Source organism: Trichomonas vaginalis, chromosome II (genome assembly GCF_026262505.1).
Source record: "Trichomonas vaginalis G3 chromosome II, whole genome shotgun sequence".
Lineage (NCBI taxonomy): Eukaryota > Parabasalia > Trichomonadida > Trichomonadidae > Trichomonas > Trichomonas vaginalis.
In genome coordinates, this window is record NC_067204.1 from 19,353,194 (window position 1) to 19,371,039 (window position 17,846).

General features: G+C 33.5%; 9 protein-coding genes and 1 pseudogene across 10 annotated transcripts, besides 4 other annotated features; 2 read left to right on the forward strand and 8 right to left on the reverse strand.

The window, feature by feature from the left end:
• Nucleotides 1–1,981: part of a mobile genetic element that runs on past the window's edge.
• On the forward strand, nucleotides 55–628 carry TVAGG3_0572240 (annotated as a pseudogene). The gene has a single exon. A coding segment is annotated over exon 1 (574 nt).
• Nucleotides 1,982–3,064: 1,083 nt separating the features above from the next.
• Nucleotides 3,065–11,052: a mobile genetic element.
• On the reverse strand, nucleotides 3,998–4,912 carry TVAGG3_0572260 (organellar and viral DNA polymerase type B; the record flags this gene model as incomplete). Its single annotated transcript, XM_001581865.1, has 1 exon — nucleotides 3,998–4,912. The coding sequence occupies one exon, from the start codon at nucleotides 4,910–4,912 to the stop codon at nucleotides 3,998–4,000; it is 915 nt and encodes a 304-aa protein (XP_001581915.1).
• Nucleotides 5,496–6,038, reverse strand: TVAGG3_0572270 (uncharacterized protein; the record flags this gene model as incomplete). The annotated part of the gene is made up of 1 exon (XM_001581866.1): nucleotides 5,496–6,038. The coding sequence occupies one exon, from the start codon at nucleotides 6,036–6,038 to the stop codon at nucleotides 5,496–5,498; it is 543 nt and encodes a 180-aa protein (XP_001581916.1).
• On the reverse strand, nucleotides 6,924–7,784 carry TVAGG3_0572280 (uncharacterized protein; the record flags this gene model as incomplete). Its single annotated transcript, XM_051238820.1, has 1 exon — nucleotides 6,924–7,784. The coding sequence occupies one exon, from the start codon at nucleotides 7,782–7,784 to the stop codon at nucleotides 6,924–6,926; it is 861 nt and encodes a 286-aa protein (XP_051096644.1).
• TVAGG3_0572290 (phage tail repeat-like family) lies at nucleotides 7,925–8,509 on the reverse strand (the record flags this gene model as incomplete). Its single annotated transcript, XM_051238821.1, has 1 exon — nucleotides 7,925–8,509. One exon carries the CDS (start codon nucleotides 8,507–8,509, stop codon nucleotides 7,925–7,927), a length of 585 nt encoding a protein of 194 aa, XP_051096645.1.
• Nucleotides 8,529–8,684, reverse strand: TVAGG3_0572300 (uncharacterized protein; the record flags this gene model as incomplete). The annotated part of the gene is made up of 1 exon (XM_001581867.1): nucleotides 8,529–8,684. One exon carries the CDS (start codon nucleotides 8,682–8,684, stop codon nucleotides 8,529–8,531), a length of 156 nt encoding a protein of 51 aa, XP_001581917.1.
• Nucleotides 8,704–9,105, reverse strand: TVAGG3_0572310 (uncharacterized protein; the record flags this gene model as incomplete). The annotated part of the gene is made up of 1 exon (XM_051238822.1): nucleotides 8,704–9,105. One exon carries the CDS (start codon nucleotides 9,103–9,105, stop codon nucleotides 8,704–8,706), a length of 402 nt encoding a protein of 133 aa, XP_051096646.1.
• Nucleotides 9,596–10,081, forward strand: TVAGG3_0572320 (uncharacterized protein; the record flags this gene model as incomplete). Its single annotated transcript, XM_051238823.1, has 1 exon — nucleotides 9,596–10,081. One exon carries the CDS (start codon nucleotides 9,596–9,598, stop codon nucleotides 10,079–10,081), a length of 486 nt encoding a protein of 161 aa, XP_051096647.1.
• A 1,568-nt stretch (nucleotides 11,053–12,620) lies between the features above and the next one.
• Nucleotides 12,621–12,983, reverse strand: TVAGG3_0572330 (uncharacterized protein; the record flags this gene model as incomplete). The annotated part of the gene is made up of 1 exon (XM_051238824.1): nucleotides 12,621–12,983. The coding sequence occupies one exon, from the start codon at nucleotides 12,981–12,983 to the stop codon at nucleotides 12,621–12,623; it is 363 nt and encodes a 120-aa protein (XP_051096648.1).
• A 1,133-nt stretch (nucleotides 12,984–14,116) lies between these two features.
• Nucleotides 14,117–15,058: a mobile genetic element.
• Nucleotides 15,059–15,568: 510 nt separating this feature from the next.
• On the reverse strand, nucleotides 15,569–17,219 carry TVAGG3_0572350 (positive regulation of peptidyl-threonine phosphorylation; the record flags this gene model as incomplete). The annotated part of the gene is made up of 1 exon (XM_001581869.2): nucleotides 16,179–17,144. One exon carries the CDS (start codon nucleotides 17,142–17,144, stop codon nucleotides 16,179–16,181), a length of 966 nt encoding a protein of 321 aa, XP_001581919.1.
• A 207-nt stretch (nucleotides 17,220–17,426) lies between these two features.
• Nucleotides 17,427–17,846: part of a mobile genetic element that runs on past the window's edge.

Here is a 17,846-nt window from a genome sequence, read left to right on the forward strand (position 1 = left end):
AAAAAAGTGAGTTAGTATTTTTTAAAAAATATTTTTTATTTTTATTGTAAGAACATGTTAGCAACAACAGCACCAAACTCGTTAGTCATGAACCCAACTTCAATGTTAGTTGAGATGAAAAGCTTCATTCCTTCTTCATATACTTTCGAAACAGAAATCCAGAAGATAAAGCAGGAACTTCTCCAAGGAGATTTAGATTGCACTGCAAAAGATGAAACAAATGAAGAATATCTTTATGACATGCAGGATATTATTGACCATCTACCTAAACTTCCTGAAATCCAACAACAAAAGCTTACTATTCCAGAATTTGAAGAAATAGAAGTCAAAGCAACTGACTCAGTAGAAATAAAGAAGTTCATACGTAAGGTTAACTATGAGTTTCTTGGATTTCATTGCAACCACAAAGTCATGGACAAAGACTGCGATATGGTATATTTCATTGACATATATAAATCTGAAGAATTTAAGACATACGACAACTTTGTTTCGTTAGTTGCAAAATGTGTATGGCAGATAAGAGATAAAGATAGAAAGGTAAAGTATGGAACGAACAAATAAAACCAGCAACTTTTGAGTTAAAGAAAACCATTGACGCTATAGTTGTACTTGCAGGACAAATTTCAATGTACAATGCTAAAATGAACCCACAATGTTCTAAATGTAAAGCAGCAATGAGGAAATATAACTACTCCGTCAAAGAGATAGAACGTATGCGAAACGACTATGCTGACTTAAAGAAAGAAGCAGAGAAACCAGCAGAAGATAAAATGGACATGTTAGAATTTCTGAACAAAAACTATCCAACAGCTGACGATTTCCTTCTTTCAGATGTCAAGAAGAAATATAAAGAAACATTCGGCATTGTTAAAACTTTTGACATACTGACAGAGGAAATCGAAGCTACAAAACTGTTTAGGATTTCAAATATACATCGTACAATTCATGTAAAACGCTTATAAAATAACTGGGGTGAAAAATTAGGTGAAAAAACAGGTGAGATCTCACCTCTTCACCTAAAATATATTTTTGGTCATTTACGCTCATTGTTGACAAAACATTTACACTCATTTCGATGAAATCATGACAAAACATATACGAAGAAGTTTATTTCCTGTGTTGTTGTCAAAATGTCATGTTGTCACCATTTTCAAAAAGATGTTAGTTGACCGAGTGACCGAGTGACCTGGTGACCCTCATGAAAATTCAAGAGGTGAAAAAACATATACGATGAAGAAGTCTTGACAAAACATATACGATGAAGAAGTCTTGACAAAACATATACGATGAAGTTTATTTCCTGGACTGTTGTCAAAATGTCATGTTGTCACCATTTTCAAAAAGATGTTAGTTGACCGAGGGACCGAGGGACCGAGGGACCTGGTGACCCTCATGAAAATTCAAGAGGTGAAAAAAGAGGTGACAAAACATATACGATGAAATCATGACAAAACATATACGATGAAGTTTATTTCCTGGACTGTTGTCAAAATGTCATGTTGTCACCATTTTCAAAAAGATGTTAGTTGACCGAGGGACCGAGGGACCGAGGGACCTGGTGACCCTCATGAAAAAAAGAGGTGAAAAAAGAGGTGAGAAAAGAGGTGAGATCTAACCATCTACCCTAAAATATATTTTTGCTGAAAAAAATGACCAAATTTCATGAATTTCCTCATATGTTTGCGACCCGAGGAAAACCGAGGGTCGAGATTCCGTACGAAAATCGTAAAAAATTGCGAGTACGTACAAAAACGTAGTCGCCTAAAACTCATGAAAATCGTAAAAAAATGACCAAATTTCATGAATTTCCTCATATGTTTGCTACCCGAGGAAAACCGAGGATAGAGATTCCGTACGAAAATCGTAAAAAATTGCGACCCAGACTTTTTTCGGGGTCGCCAAAACTCATGAAAATCGTGAAAAATTGCGAGTACGTAAAAAATCTTACTCGCCAAAACTCTATGAAAATCGTAAAAAAATGACCAAATTTCATTATATAACTGTTATTTTTTTACGAAGAGAACTTTGACACTTCGTCAAAAAAATCCCTGAAATCGTAAAAAAATGACCAAATTTCATTATATAACTGTTATTTTTTTACGAAGAGAACTTTGACACTTCGTCAAAAAAATCCCTGAAATCATATCTTTTATACAAGATAGAAAAAATAAAGTTAGTTTTTTGTAAAATATTTTTTTTATTTTGTATGTAAAGACAGAAAATGACAACACTGAGTTTGAAACAGTTAAAAGATAGACAATGACACCAAAATGGTTAGAATTGGTGATTAAACGTAAGATACTCAAAGAAATACAACAAATATTCTTTGTCAGACATTTTATCTCCATTTGGAAAGAAAGCAAGGACTGGGTTAGAATTGCTTCTACTCAGAAAATTTTGACAAGAAATCCTGAGCTTATGATATCGGTAAGATTCTATGGAACTGCAGCATATCTTATAGACAAAAGTCTTATACCAATAGTTTTGTTATGGTTAGACCCAGTGTGGATATAACTTCATAACATATGGTTCATTCGATACGGAACGTTGCAGTGAAGGCTTACTTACATCGTTCAGAAACCGAAGGACTTCATACAAAAAGATATAAGATAGAAGAACATATAATATAACTCAAAGATATGACAGTACAGTCAATAAAGTCAAGGTGTGTTCGTTAACGATATGAGAGCTGCTGAAACAGAACTGCTTGAAGTTTTTGAGAAAATGTATGTCTCCCCGAAAGGTTAAAGAAACGTTTGAAGTAGATGAGATAGGTAAAGCTATAAAATTATTGACGAAGTTGCTGAAAAATACATGTAAAGCGTTTATTTTTGGTCTTTTGGAAAGTAAGAAAAATAACGCTAATTTTTTATAAAATATTTTTTTTTATTGTATGTAAAGACAGATATGTCAACAACAGAGAACACAACAACTGCTATCGTTCATGAAGCCATAAATGAAGAATATGAGTGGTTCAGTTTAACAAAAACTCCGTCTCATTCGTTCGGTCAAAGACGATATGTACCAAATGCAAAGTATTTTACAGCATGTTTATATCTCTCTTTTTATTACTAATTTACTTTTCAAATAAAAACAAAAGTATTCTGATCCGAGCTAAAATTAGTTACTATTAGCAGCACCTATCATATACCCTTCTTACGATTATTGGCTACTTTTCGAAAATAAAATATAATTGATTAATCAAAACCACTTTTTTTTTGCATTAGTAAAAAAATAACGAAACAACGGTTTGACACATGCCATATGCCATTTTACTCAGAATTTCATACGGAATTCAGCAAAAATAATGTTTATGTTAGAATGTTAGATCTAACATGTTTTCTAACACGTTTTCTAACATGGTCTAAAACACACAAAACTCATGAAATTTCGTGAATTTCCTTAAGATAGAAAAAATAATGTTTATGTTAGAATGTTAGATCTAACATGTTTTCTAACACGTTTTCTAACATGGTCTAAAACACACAAAACTCATGAAATTTCATACGGAATTCAGTAAAAATAATGTTTATGTTAGCATGTTAGATCTAACATGTTTTCTAACACGTTTTCTAACATGGTCTAAAACACACAAAATTCATGAAATTTCATACGGAATTCAGTAAAAATAATGTTTATGTTAGAATGTTAGATCTAACATGTTTTCTAACACGTTTTCTAACATGGTCTAAAACACACAAAACTCATGAAATTTCATACGGAATTCAGTAAAAATAATGTTTATGTTAGCATGTTAGATCTAACCTCTTTTCTAACCTCTTTTCTAACATCGTAGAAAACACACAAAACTCATGAAATTTCATACGGAATTCAGTAAAAATAATGTTTATGTTAGAATGTTAGATCTAACATGTTTTCTAACATGTTTTCTAACATGGTCTAAAACATACAAAACTCATGAAATTTCATACGGAATTCAATAAAAATAATGTTTATGTTAGAATGTTAGATCTAACATGTTTTCTAACATAACTATTTACAAGCGTTTTACATGGTATATGTTGCGATGGTTCATGACTCTAAACAATTTTGTAGCTTCTATTTCTTCTTTTAGTATGTCAAAAGTTTTAACGATACCGAAGGTTTCTTTATATTTCTTCTTGACGTCAGATAGAAGGAAATCGTTAGCAGTTGGATAGTTTTTGTTCAGAAATGCTAACATGTCCATTTTATCTTCTGCTGGTTTTTCTGCTTCTTTCTTTAAATCTGCATAGTCGTTTCTCATACGTTCTATCTCTTTGACGGAGTAGTTATATTTCCTCATTGCTGCTTTACATTTAGAACATTGCGGATTCATTTTTGCGTTATATTCTGAAACCTTACCTGCTAAAACAACTAAGGCGTCAATGGTTTTCTTTAACTCAAACATAGCGGGTCTTATTTGTTCGTTCCATACCTTACCCCTACTATCTTTATCTCTTATTTCCCAAACACATTTTGCAACTAACGAAACAAAGTTGTCGTAGGTCTTAAATTCTTCGGATTTGTAAAGGTCAGAGATGTTCTTATATACCATGTCGCAATCTTTGTCCATAACCTTATGGTTGCAATGAAAACCAAGGAATTCATAATTTACCTTTCGTATGAACTTCTTTATTTCTACTGAGTCAGTTGCTTTGACTTCTATTTCGTCAAATTCGGGAATGGTTAGTTTTTGTTGTTGGATTTCAGGCAATTTGGGTAAATGGTCAATAATGTCCTGCATTTCATAAAGATACTGTTCATTTGTTTCATCTTTCGCACTACAGTCTAAATTACTTGTTAAAAGTTCTTGCTTTATCTTCTGGATTTTTGTTTCGAAAGTATATGAAGAAGGAATGAAGTTTTTCATCTCTACTAACATAGATGTTGGATTCATAACTAGCGAGTTTGGTGCTGTAGTTGCTAACATGTTCTTACAATAAAAATAAAAAAATATTTTTTTTAAAAAACTAACTTTATTTTTTATGTTTTTTGTGAAAGTGTCAAAATTCATGAATTTCGAGAGTTTTCTACGATGTTAGAAAACGTGTTAGAAAACATGTTAGATCTAACATTCTAACATAAACATTATTTTTGGGTCTTTTACGCTCATTACGAAGCAGTCTTGACAAAACATTTACGAAGAAGTCTTGACAAAACATTTACGAAGAAGTCTTGACAAAACATTTACGAAGAAGTCTTGACAAAACATTTACGAAGAAGTCTTGACAAAACATTTACGAAGAAGTCTTGACAAAACATTTACGAAGAAGTCTTGACAAAACATTTACGAAGAAGTCTTGACAAAACATTTACGAAGAAGTCTTGACAAATTCAAGAGTTTTAGACCATGTTAGAAAACATGTTAGATCTAACATTCTAACATAAACATTATTTTTGCTGAATTCTGTATAAAACTCATGAGTTTTCTACGATGTTAGAAAACATGTTAGAAAACATGTTAGATCTAACATTCTAACATAAACATTATTTTTGTCGAAAAAATGGTTCATTTACTCACAATATTTTTGTACAAAACGACCCCAAACTTTTAACTTCTTTTCTGCAGCTTCTAATGCTATCTTAGCGAGTTCATATTCTCTAAATTCTCTCTTTAAATCTTCTTGTTCCCATTGGTCTAGTTCGTATGGAGAGTCTCTATAACCAGAACATATCTCACGTTCATGTTCTATTTGTTTTTCATGCATTTTTCTAACTTCTTCTTCGAACAAAGGTTTTGCATTCTCTGCTGTATCTTCAAGTTCTTCTTCATCTAATTTCTCATGAACTTTCTTGTCTATGGAGTCCAGAATTTTTCCAACTGCTATACAATATTTTGGAGAAGCCCACATTGCTATATAGTTTACAAGTCTTGGGTCTACATACGTTCCTCTAACCTGTTTGATTTCATCAGGAATTCCTGCATGAACTTTGTATAAAAAGCAACCCGCTGTTTTCCGGCGATTGGTATATTCTTCACAAAATGCCTTAAAATACTCTTCCCAGGACTTATTTTCCAACAACCTTCTAAAGTCTTTCCTAAACTGCTGACACATATTTGTTGCGTTAATATAACCATCCTTGTCTCTACGTAAGACTTCAATACCGTTGTAAGTGCCTTTTGTGAATGTTTCGCCATTAGATTTGTTCGTGAACTGGTTTGGGAATGGACTCGGTTGGTGGGACGTGGGACATTCGTTTGTGGCTTAACCGTCGGACCACAACGATAAAAATCTCTGCTACTAGCAGTACTTTTACTGACAGTAGCAGTACTTTTACTGACAGTAGCAGTACTTTTACTGACAGTAGCAGTACTTTTTCTGACAGTAGCAGTACTTTTACTGACAGTAGCAGTACTTTATCGTCGAAAACCCTCTCAAATTTTCCTTTTTGCTGACAGTAGCAGCAGTTTTTCTGCTCCTAGCAGTACTTTTACTGACAGTAGCAGAGATTTTTATCGTCCAACTTTACAAATGTAAACTCCTATCGTTCTATTTTCTTCACTAGGGTCTAACACCAAAGTAACCTTACAAATGTAAACTTATATCGTTCTATTTTCTTCACTAGGGTCTAACACCAAAGTAACCTATGTACATGAAATTTCACTGCATAAAAGGAAAAAACTTGCGCGAATCGGGATTTGAACCGAGGTCTTCGACGCCTGTAACGAGGTAGCCCATACCACTGAGCTATGAGCCGCTTGCATATTTTTAAGTAAAATATAGTATATTTGTCATACAGTGAAGGATGACCAAACTTAAAAAAAATAAAGTTAGTTTTATTTTTTTCTATCTTAAGGAAATTCATGAAAATTCAACGGTTGAATTTTGTATAAAAACCAACCCGCTGTTTTCCGGCGATTGGTATATTCTTCACAAAATGCTTGTTTTGAGGTCGAGCCACTTTTGGCTCCACCTCTTTTTTCAACCAAAACTCATTTTTCAATACTTTTTCAGCACTTTTCCGTAGTTATATATGAAAGACAATTCGAGATAAAAGTCATAGTACAATGGAATAATATGTTGCACACCGTTTGTTGTGAACCAAACTTGAAAGTCAGAGAAACTGTTACTAGGTGGTTCGTAGAATTTAGAAGCAAAGTCATAAAAGTCCTTACCAATACATAGAAAACTATTGTTGCTTGAACTGAAACTTGCATGGCACATAACATTTTGAGGGTCAAACATGTTTCTATAAACTGTCAAATCTGCTGGTGGACGTATAAATTTAAATGGACCGTCAGGTGGTAATGGTTCGTTCTGGTTTAGTAACCGAAGAAATTGTGCCCAAGAACGTTTGTCTACTTCCCAAAATAAAAACTGTGTACTTCTTGGAGGGTTATTTTCAATCCTTTGAAATGAAACGGTGGAATTCATCTTGTTGTATTCTAGTTTTAGATAGTATGTTCCATTTAGTAAAGAGTCGTATTTTTCTTGAAATTCCCAGTAGTATTTGTTTATTTGAGTTTGAAAGTCATTTAGAGTTTTCTCAAGACTTTCGTCTGAACGAATTGTAAAGATTCTCATTTCGTCAAATTTGTCTATTAGACCATCAGAACCTTCATACTGCCCATGAAAATATACTGCGAACATAAATGCGTTAGTTCTTTTTGAAAACAAAACTTTTCTAAATCCTATTGCCTTTGCATCTGAAGGACTTTGAAGCCAACGAATTGGATAGTCAAACCTGTATATTCGGGATGAAATTTCTTCATCTGATATTGTCCTACCAGCATTTGTAAAGATATAGTCTAACGGTTTTGTATCTGCTACATTTGTTCTTTGTTTTTCAACCTGAAGCATTTAATATATGTAAAAATATATTGTTTTAAAATAGTATGCCATTTCATATTTCTCATCTAACAAACATGTTGTCTGACTGCTTGAGGTTCACTAACAAACTCAGCGTACATTTCAAATAAAATAAAAAAATGTTTTTTTCTTTACTTTACATAACCACCTGCTGCCATAAGTCTTTGACGCCAACCCATACCAGCTAATGAAGGTTGACTTGGTTTAGTTTGGAAACTAAACTTTGGTTTTGGTTTATCTTCAGTTTTTGGTTTCTCTTCTTCTATCGGTTTTTCGTCACTTTTCGGTTCCTCTGACTTTACCTCACTTGCAGGTATGGTTGTGTCGTCAACATCTTCATAAATATCATATGCCATTTGTTTTTGTTTTCCTTTCAACTTTTTGTGTTTGTTGTAAAGTTTAGAATATTTCGACTCTAAGTCAATGAGATGTTCTATAATGAACTGTTTGTCAGTGAAGTAAACTTTTCCATCTGTTGTCTCGAAAGCTCCTTCAGACTTCAATATTTTATTTGTGAGAGTCTGTTTCTTTTTTGAGATACTAGCCGTTCCATTTCTATGAAAAGTGACTTTGTAGTTAGGGTTTGTATTTCCAGACCTGGCACTTTCTATTATTGAATTTTTCTCTTCATCTGTAAGTTCTTTGACAGGTTTTGACAATGGTTCTGAACTTTTTGTTTGTGGTGTCAAATCTACCGTTTCAACTTCTTCGGTCATTTCATCTCAGTAAAAAATTTTAGTTTGGTTTGTTTTCAACTGGTTGTTGTTGTTTTTTAAGTCGGTCTAAAACTTCTTGAGGTATAGGAAGAACTTGACAAACACGTGGTTGTGTAACTGCTGGAAGCCGGCAAATCCATCTTGAGCCCATTTGTCTCAATGCTGTATTGTTCATTTCATCTCAGTAAAAAACTTTACATTCCCCACGTTTGAGGCGGTTGAGGTTGGTTATTGTTTACCCATTGTTGTGCATGGTTATATCCTCTGTTAAAGAATCTTTCACCTTGGTCCATATAGTGTCCTGCTTGGTTATAGTAGTCATTTGCTTTGTTATAGTAGTTTCCTGCTTGTCTTCCTACATTGTCCATCCATCCTTGAACTTTTCCTCTTGTTTCAGGATTTGGAATAAGATTTGCTGCATCTCGTGCTACATCCCAACCTTTCTGTACAGTTTGTATAATAGGTTGTGCTTTCTCTTTCAGTATACCTAATGTACTCAAAATCTTCCTTCCAACTCCAAATACACCTCTGGCTATTGTTCCAACTGCGGGCAAAAATCTGGATGCAACTCCTGCTAATGCGCCAAATAAACCCATTTCTTATAGGGTAAAAAATGACGAATCCAAACAAGGACCCCTATGTTTCTAAAGCGACAAAAAAAGCACTCATGATAAAAATCTTTAGTTCAACACCAAATGCTTGGTTTATGGATATCTTGGAAAACATTCCGAGAGTTAGAACAGATGGACCACCATACTGGCTAATATTTGTCGGTCAAAAACACAAGATACTGTGAAGCCATACCATTATGGTCCAAAAATATTTTTAGATGTGAAAACTGCTTTGACAATATTCGTTGACAAATACCATCCAACAAAACTGACATCTGACTGTGAAAGTTCTTTCAAATCAGATGATGTAAAAAACTATCTGCGTTCAAAAAAATGTAAACCAATATTTCATTGTCGACCAAAACCATTCTGCTCTTGGTGTCATTGACGGTTGTATAAAAATGTTAAGAGACTTAAACCACAAGGTGGTGAAGCAAATGAAATGTCATATGACGACAAATATAGACACTTCTCCATGGCAAAGATGAGACAAGTTTTAAATATTTACAATAGCCGTAAACAAAAAGGTTTGGGAAACCACTCCCCCGAAGAAATGAAAAACAACCCTGACTTAGAGAAAGACTATATATTTAATAATTTAGTCAAAAGAGACAAACAAGAAAGAATGCCGGGCTTCAAACTTCAGAAAGGTGACAAAGTAAAAATAGAAATACCTAAACGCGACCCATATGAAAATACTATTGACTATGACAACAATGGGAACCCGACAGGTACTCACATTCGTGTTCGTAAAAATAGAAGAAAGTATACAAGAGAATATTATGAAGTTTTAGGCAAACATGGCAAAATGTACACACTGCAAGCAGAAGATAAAACGACTATTGTCAGACCTCGTTTCAAACTTGTCAAAGTTCAAGGTGGTATACTTTCAAAGACAGTTCCTAACAAATATAAGACAACTCCTGACGAATATGCTAAAGAAGTTGAAAATGACGACTAAGCATTTCTATACCATGCGTAAACTGTCATGTAAGGTGGCATGTATTCTTTACTTTGTCCCGTTGTTTGCGTATATCCTGAAACGCGATGTGTATGGTTTCCATCTCCCTCAGTGTTACTCCAGAAACAATTTATAGCAAACTGAACGTTGTCTTTAACATCATATCCTTTACCTTTTTGTCATTGCTGACCAATCCAATATCTATGCTTATGCCAACCTGCTTGAGATGTACTTAAATCTATGTAGTGACTATGTGCAGGTAAATTTTCACCTGAAATCGTTTTACTTCCACCTGTTTCCTTTGAAGAGTTTGCACAATACAAAAACCTGTCGACTATTTGAGTCCAAGTTCCAAAACCCAGAACTGTTTCTGGTCTGGTAGAGTTCATTGACGTATAAATAGAGCCTATAGGATATAATGTTTGAAGCATTTCTGTCTTTAAATGTTTGAAGCTCTGTTTTGTCTGCTTTCTTGTCATATAAATCTTGAGCAGTGAATTTAATATTATGTTCACCTTCATGACATAAACATCTTTACATCTAATGTTTCTCATCGTCGTTATGTCGTCATCCGATGTTAAACCTTGTGGAAAGTTAGGAGGTTTACAATATAATGCATCCCCACCAGTTTCTTCAACCGTTCCTTCAATACTTTCTATAGCAACAGTTGTAAAGAAATCATGTGTATGAGTCTTATTTGCTTTCTTCTCTAACTCATCGTTAACATAAGTTTTATCTGCTTTAAGGTCTAAACATCCTGAAACCCATCCTGTATCAGCTTTAGTTTTTAAAATCTTCGATGTCCATTCATGACACCATTCAGCCCTTTCTATAATTTCATTATCTTTTTCATCCACATATTCCTTATCCGCTTTCTTCTCTAACTTACTAGCCACATATTCCTCATCCGCTTTCTTTTCAAGGCTAACGTTTAAGTCTGTTATTTCAGATATAGAATGTGTATGAGTCTTTTTAGAATATTCGTTTTCAGCTCTTGTCACTTCACTTGACATTTTATTGTCAACATATGTTTTGTCTGCTAGTTCAGGATGAGTATGTTCTTTTGTTGCATAAGCATTGTTAGCTCTTTCTTCTTCTTTTGCTATTGCATCGTCTACATATTCTTTGTCAGCTTTGTTGTCAACATCTGCTTTCAAAGAAGTTCATTTATAGGTTTCTCGTTTAAAGTTCCTTTTGTTGGATTTATACAGACAGTATGGTTCTTCTTGTCTTGAAACAGAAACTCATCTGTCATTGGGTTTAATGTCAGTTTTAAGTTTCCTTCTTTCAATGACTCAGATATCTTAGAATAGTTTGAAAAGTTTGTTGTGTTCTTATTTAGAGCTTGCATAATGAGTTGTCGGTTGTGTTGTATTTCTCTCATAGACGCTGTTTCTTTCGACATTTTTATTCTAGATAAAATATGCTTTCAATAGAAAAAGAAAATTCAAGAGTTGCTACAACTAAACCATTAGATGAACTTTTTACTAATGTCGGTCAAAAGTTTGAGACAGAGACCGTAAAGCATGAAGGCTATCGTTTTGACTACCCATTAAGATGGTTAAGAGACCATCTGTCACAAAAAGCTATTGGCTTTCGTAGAATGAAGTTCATTTCAGAAGCCATACATGGTTTCCCATTTACGGTCGGTTTTGAAGTTCGATACTATAACAAAGAAAAACGTATGTATGAGAAATTTGAACAGGGAAAACTTTTACAAGTTAGTTTGCTTGTAAACTTAGAAACAACTCTTCAAGCTTTTCAAGAAAAAATAAACGATATCTATATCGAATATGCAAAACAGTATAACATTGACGAGGGAGAATACCATCTCGATATTATTTGACAGGAAAAATGCAACTGTTAAAATCAATAGAATAGAAGACCTTGGAGAAAACGTTTATATTTCTACAAAATATAACAACTTGGCATGGTATAGATTTATGAGGATGTTAAATCAGCCTGCAGCATATCCAGTACACCCAGACTTTTATGAAGTCGAAAACCCTAATGGAACATATGAAAATGTTTTCGACCCAGCTGCTATTATTGTTCATTTGTGCTTCATTTTCTGGCGCCCAAAACTCTTTCTTATGCTTGGCAAATGATTTTTACGAAAAACCTACAAAGTTATACGAACCACCAAGTGGAAGTATTTCAGACTTTCAAGTATGGTTTACTACAGATGGAAGAAAAAGAATAATTCCATTATACCATGCGTTTTACTTAGAACTTAGTTTCATATACAACTACTATCGAACGGTAAAAATATAATTTTTTAATACGGTTGAGGTGTTGGATTTGGTTGCCAACTAGACTGTGGTGCAGGTTCAGGCTGTTGTATAACAGGAGCTTGCTCTTCTGGTTCAGGGTCTTTAGGTATATATACCAACGAACTGACCTACTCTTTTACCAATATTTTTGACTCCGTTCCAATTCCTCTTCCTACGGTTTTTATTCCATTCCATATACCTCTTCCAACATTTCGAAAGAAGTTTCCTATCTTACTGAAGAAACCCATTTTACTATATGTAAAAATCTAATGTCCGCCTAGTCTCTTACGTTTCCTGTTGAGTTCCATAGCATTCTTTAACTGGAGCTCATACATTCTGTTTCTCCTCTGGTAGAAAACATATTCTGGGTCAACTCCTGTGTTCGCGTCATCTGCATAAAGTTGTTTATATCCCACTTCAGGGTTTGTATAAAACTCTTTCCATCTCATATTTGCATACCATGGTGGCAAACCTAACGCAGCGTCATTTGACATGGCAGTTTGCATTTGTACATCTGTTGGCACTTGACCATAGTTTGCCATTGCAGTTTGTATTCTAACTTCATTTGGAATATTCTCTGGGTTTGGTTGTCCAGGTTGCTGTGCATTCGCTAAGTTCTGTGCGTCCATTTAATATTAGATAAAAATATCTCTTACGAGTACATATGCTGAACATTTGCAGGCATTGGTTCATCTTCATATTCTCTGTACTTTTCTGCCACGTCAAAGAAATAAATGACACAATGGAAAAAACCTAAAACAAGTAGTCCTATTTCAAACCACATTTACTTACTAATAAAATTTCTTTGTTATGACACTTTCTCCGGTTTATAGGACCTCTCTCATATTCTATCTTGTCATATCTAAACTCATAGTCATGTATGTCCTCTAACCATCTCATAACGGTTTCCAAACCACTTTTATCGGATGTAAAGTAAAAGCATGGATGGTTATGTATAACGTCTAAAGTTTCTAAAGAGTCTCTCAAAGTCCAGTCTACTTGGTATTGAAAATCCCATGTGTTATAGAACGGCGGGTCCACTATAAAGAAAACATTTTCCTTGTCTTTATATTTTTCATACAACTCTGTCCAATGACATCTCACAAACTCTATACCCTCAATATATTTTTCTATGTCCTCTTTGAAAACATTTGTATAGTTAAGATATAAAACTTTTGACATAAGTGTTTCAATGTCATGAACTCTTATAGCACCACTATATTATCATAAGACAAATTACGGAAAGTGAACTCAAACAAAAAGTGACACAATGCATTTGCCAACCAAATAACTTTACAAAGCAAAAACTTAAATTACTTGTCAAGCTTACTATTCTTATTTTAACAATTAAAAAATTAAATTTTATTTTTTATTTAAAAAAATCATCTTATATCATCTGATATATATATATAACAGCATTAATATTTCAATGATTCACAAATCAACTTTTTCATTATTTTAAATAATTATAGAATATATACCGACTTTTTGTACATAAATATTTTTAGATTCAATAATGATTTACGGTTTTTTTCAAAACTTATAATTTTCCAATGAGTGGTAGAATCTTCGATTTAATTGATTTAGAATGGTTAAATCAAGCTAATCAACAAATTCAAAGCGGTATTAACGTCGAAACCGTTCTCCAAAATGTCCCTTTAACAGATGGAAGAATTCTTCAGACAAAGTTTTTGAACTTTGTATAAGTTCTCCAAAATGTTAAACTATTCAAAGCGGTATTAACGTCGAAACCGTTCTCCAAAATGTTAAACTATTCAGACAAAGTTTCCCGCTGTTTGCGAAGGAATTGTTGGCTATGATGTACTGATTCATGATCAGTGCATCATAGCCAACAATTCCTTATACAAAGTTCAAAAACTTGGGTGCAATCAGAACTGATTGCACCCAAGTTTTTGAACTTTCTCGAGGGAATGAAAGGGTAAGAGGTATACATTATGAATATATACCTCTTACCCTTCCATTCCCTCTCTGACAGCGGGAAACTTTGTCTGAATGTTAAACTATTCAGACAAAGTTTCCCGCTGTTTGCGAAGGAATTGTTGGCTATGATGTACTGATTCATGATCAGTGCATCATAGCCAACAATTCCTTATACAAAGTTCAAAAACTTGGGTGCAATCAGAACTGATTGCACCCAAGTTTTTGAACTTTCTCGAGGGAATGAAAGGGTAAGAGGTATACATTATGAATATATACCTCTTACCCTTCCATTCCCTCTCTGACAGCGGGAAACTTTGTCTGAATGTTAAACTATTCAGACAAAGTTTCCCGCTGTTTGCGAAGGAATTGTTGGCTATGATGTACTGATTCATGATCAGTGCATCATAGCCAACAATTCCTTATACAAAGTTCAAAAACTTGGGTGCAATCAGAACTGATTGCACCCAAGTTTTTGAACTTTCTCGAGGGAATGAAAGGGTAAGAGGTATACATTATGAATATATACCTCTTACCCTTCCATTCCCTCTCTGACAGCGGGAAACTTTGTCTGAATGTTAAACTATTCAGACAAAGTTTCCCGCTGTTTGCGAAGGAATTGTTGGCTATGATGTACTGATTCATGATCAGTGCATCATAGCCAACAATTCCTTATACAAAGTTCAAAAACTTGGGTGCAATCAGAACTGATTGCACCCAAGTTTTTGAACTTTCTCGAGGGAATGAAAGGTAAGAGATATCCATTTCCTTTCACCTTCGTTCTCAATAATTAACTTATAAATTTTTTAAAGCAAAAAAAGTCTGATTTTTTTTGACAAGTAAATATATAGGGAATTTATCCGACCAAATAAGTGTCACTTTTTCGGTTCACCTCACTTTCCGTAACTCGTCTTACAACAATATAATAGTCTAGCAGATATACTATCCCAGTCTATATATTCTGCTTTTTTCAAAACCTCTCTCACAATATTTTTGTTATCTAATGGTATACGTTCCATCTTACCTATAGGTATCTTTTCTTTTAACTCTTTCAATATATTGTTTGTGTCTGGTATATGTTTGAGACGGTCCATATAGTTGTCGAAGTCATTGCATATAATCTTTGAGTCTGGGAATATTGTATGGCACAAATGGGATATATAGAAACTTCCACCGAACAAATCTACAAATGTTAGACCATTCGGTAGTTTCTTAAGTTCTCTCAATATAATATCTTTACATTTACTCTTATTTCCAAAGAACGGTAACGGTGGTTTTGTAAAATTCATTTATATATAATAATAAAAATGTTTTTTCCTGAAAAGTGACAGAAAAGTGACAAAGCATGAAAACATATATAATTTGTGAAAAGCGACACATTATATAATGTTTTCGACCCAGAAGAAGGCTTCTTCCCAGAAGCAATGGAGGAAGAAGAAGAGTCCTCCGAATTCACACCAGAAGACTAACAATTTTCCGAATAAAAACTTCATTTATACTAAACATCTTCGGGGCTAGAGGGCACGAAGTGCCTGGAAGCCCCACTACCTTTTTTTTTTTTTTTTTTTTTTTTTTTTTTTTGGTTTCGCAAAACATCCAAAAACAAATATGCTATAAAAGTGACAATTTTAGCAAAACGAAACCCTTAAGTAGTTAAAAATTCACTTTACTTCGTGACGCCATGAGTCTGAATTTTTTTCGGCGTCATGACGTAAACTATTCAATTTTCAATGGTTTACGTCGTGACGCCGTCATGACGCCGACCCCCCCCCAAAAAAAACGAGAAATTACAAATTTCTCTTTTGAAATTTTGGAATGGTATCAGAAAAATAAAAAAGGGTGAAAATTATTTACAAAACATAATGATAAAAGTTTATTTGACAGTATTACATATTCGCAATAGTAGAAATCAAAGTTTGTTTCTCATTCTCAAGTTCTACGTCATTTTCATCAAAATTGAAGTCCTTGAGATACTTAATAAGTTGAGATCTGTTATTTTTAATTAAATTTACAATTGGCGGCGCTTTTCTTGGATTTAAGATGAATAATTTGAAGATTGAGTACGCATGCATCTGTATCTTTTTCGAATTTCGCTTAAGAATGCACATAATAAGCTGAAGATTTTCGGAATCGTCCAAAAACCTGAAAAATATACTTTTGCAGCTTTCGTTTGTAATAAATCTAAATAATATAGGAAGAAAAGTGAGCTGAACTAAATAATTCGGCGATGACATAAGCTGTTTGATTTGTATAGCAAAAATTTGCCATTTTACTGAGAAATACTCAGCGGTTACGTCTGGATGGATCATAAGAAGACATTCGTATGTCGCAAATGCGGTAGACAGATGATCAAAGTTATCACTCGAAAGATATTGAACAAACGACCCTACGCATCCATTTTGAAAGAGGAAACGCGTAAAATCGGTTACTATAGCGCATGATCGAAGAATTATATGAGCTGAATTTGAAATGTTGGGCTGATTAAAGTAAGATAAAAGTTGATCTAAAGTTTCTGTGTGTTCGATTAAATATTTCGGCAATGATTCGTCTGGAAATTCTCTAATAGTCGTCTGAAATAGTGTTGATATTGCATTAATTGTAGGTTGATCAAAAAATGGTAAAAGACCAATTAACATTGCAACTGTATGATCGCGATATATTTTTCCATTCAGAATATGAGGTAAATCGTCTTGTTGAAACTCTGGTTGGATGAAAGTTTCGTTAATTTGATCTAATATTGGCGTTAATTGTTTATATTTTTGTGCTGTTTGAGAAACTCTGATGCTTTCAAGGCAAATACGCAGCTTTTTAGCAAGACCCTTGCGCTTTGCCTTTGTCACCCAGAAAGGCATTCAGAAAATTTTTTATACTTTTTGTTGAGATTTGTAAACCTGTGTTCTTCCATATTTTTGAGACTTGAATTACATATCATTAATAAGATGACAATATAACATTGTAGATTTCTTTGAGGATTGTCGATTACATATCATTTTTTACGAATTATTTCTCCGATTTATTAATGAGTCCTATAATCTACTATGGAATAATTGCTCATACTGAAAACATTTTCATTCATGATAAAACATAACTATCCTTCTTCAATGAAATTTTCGAATTATTCACCGTAAGAATATGGGCGCGTAAAGGGTTGGCGTCCTCAGGCGTCCTGATGTAAACTATTCAATTTTGAGAAGTTTACACCATAATTGAATAGTTTATGGCGTCCTGAGAAGAGATTTCAATGGGTATGGCGTCCTAAAAAATAGAAGAAAATGATTTTTTCTCGATTTTTCTAGAAATTGAATTTTTTAAAAAAGAAAAAAATCAAAACGTATACATTCAAGAAAGACTATAAATGAAGATTTTTCTATTTTTTTTTCATTCTAAAACATCTTTTTTTGGATAATTTTTTTTTTAATAAATATGTAAGAAAGATTGAAGAAAAAGTAAATTTACTTTAAGAAAATTCGTTTTACATGATGTAAGACCCATAACAACTATAAATATTCAATTATTTAAAATAAAAAAAGAAAAACAGATTAAATGTATCTCAC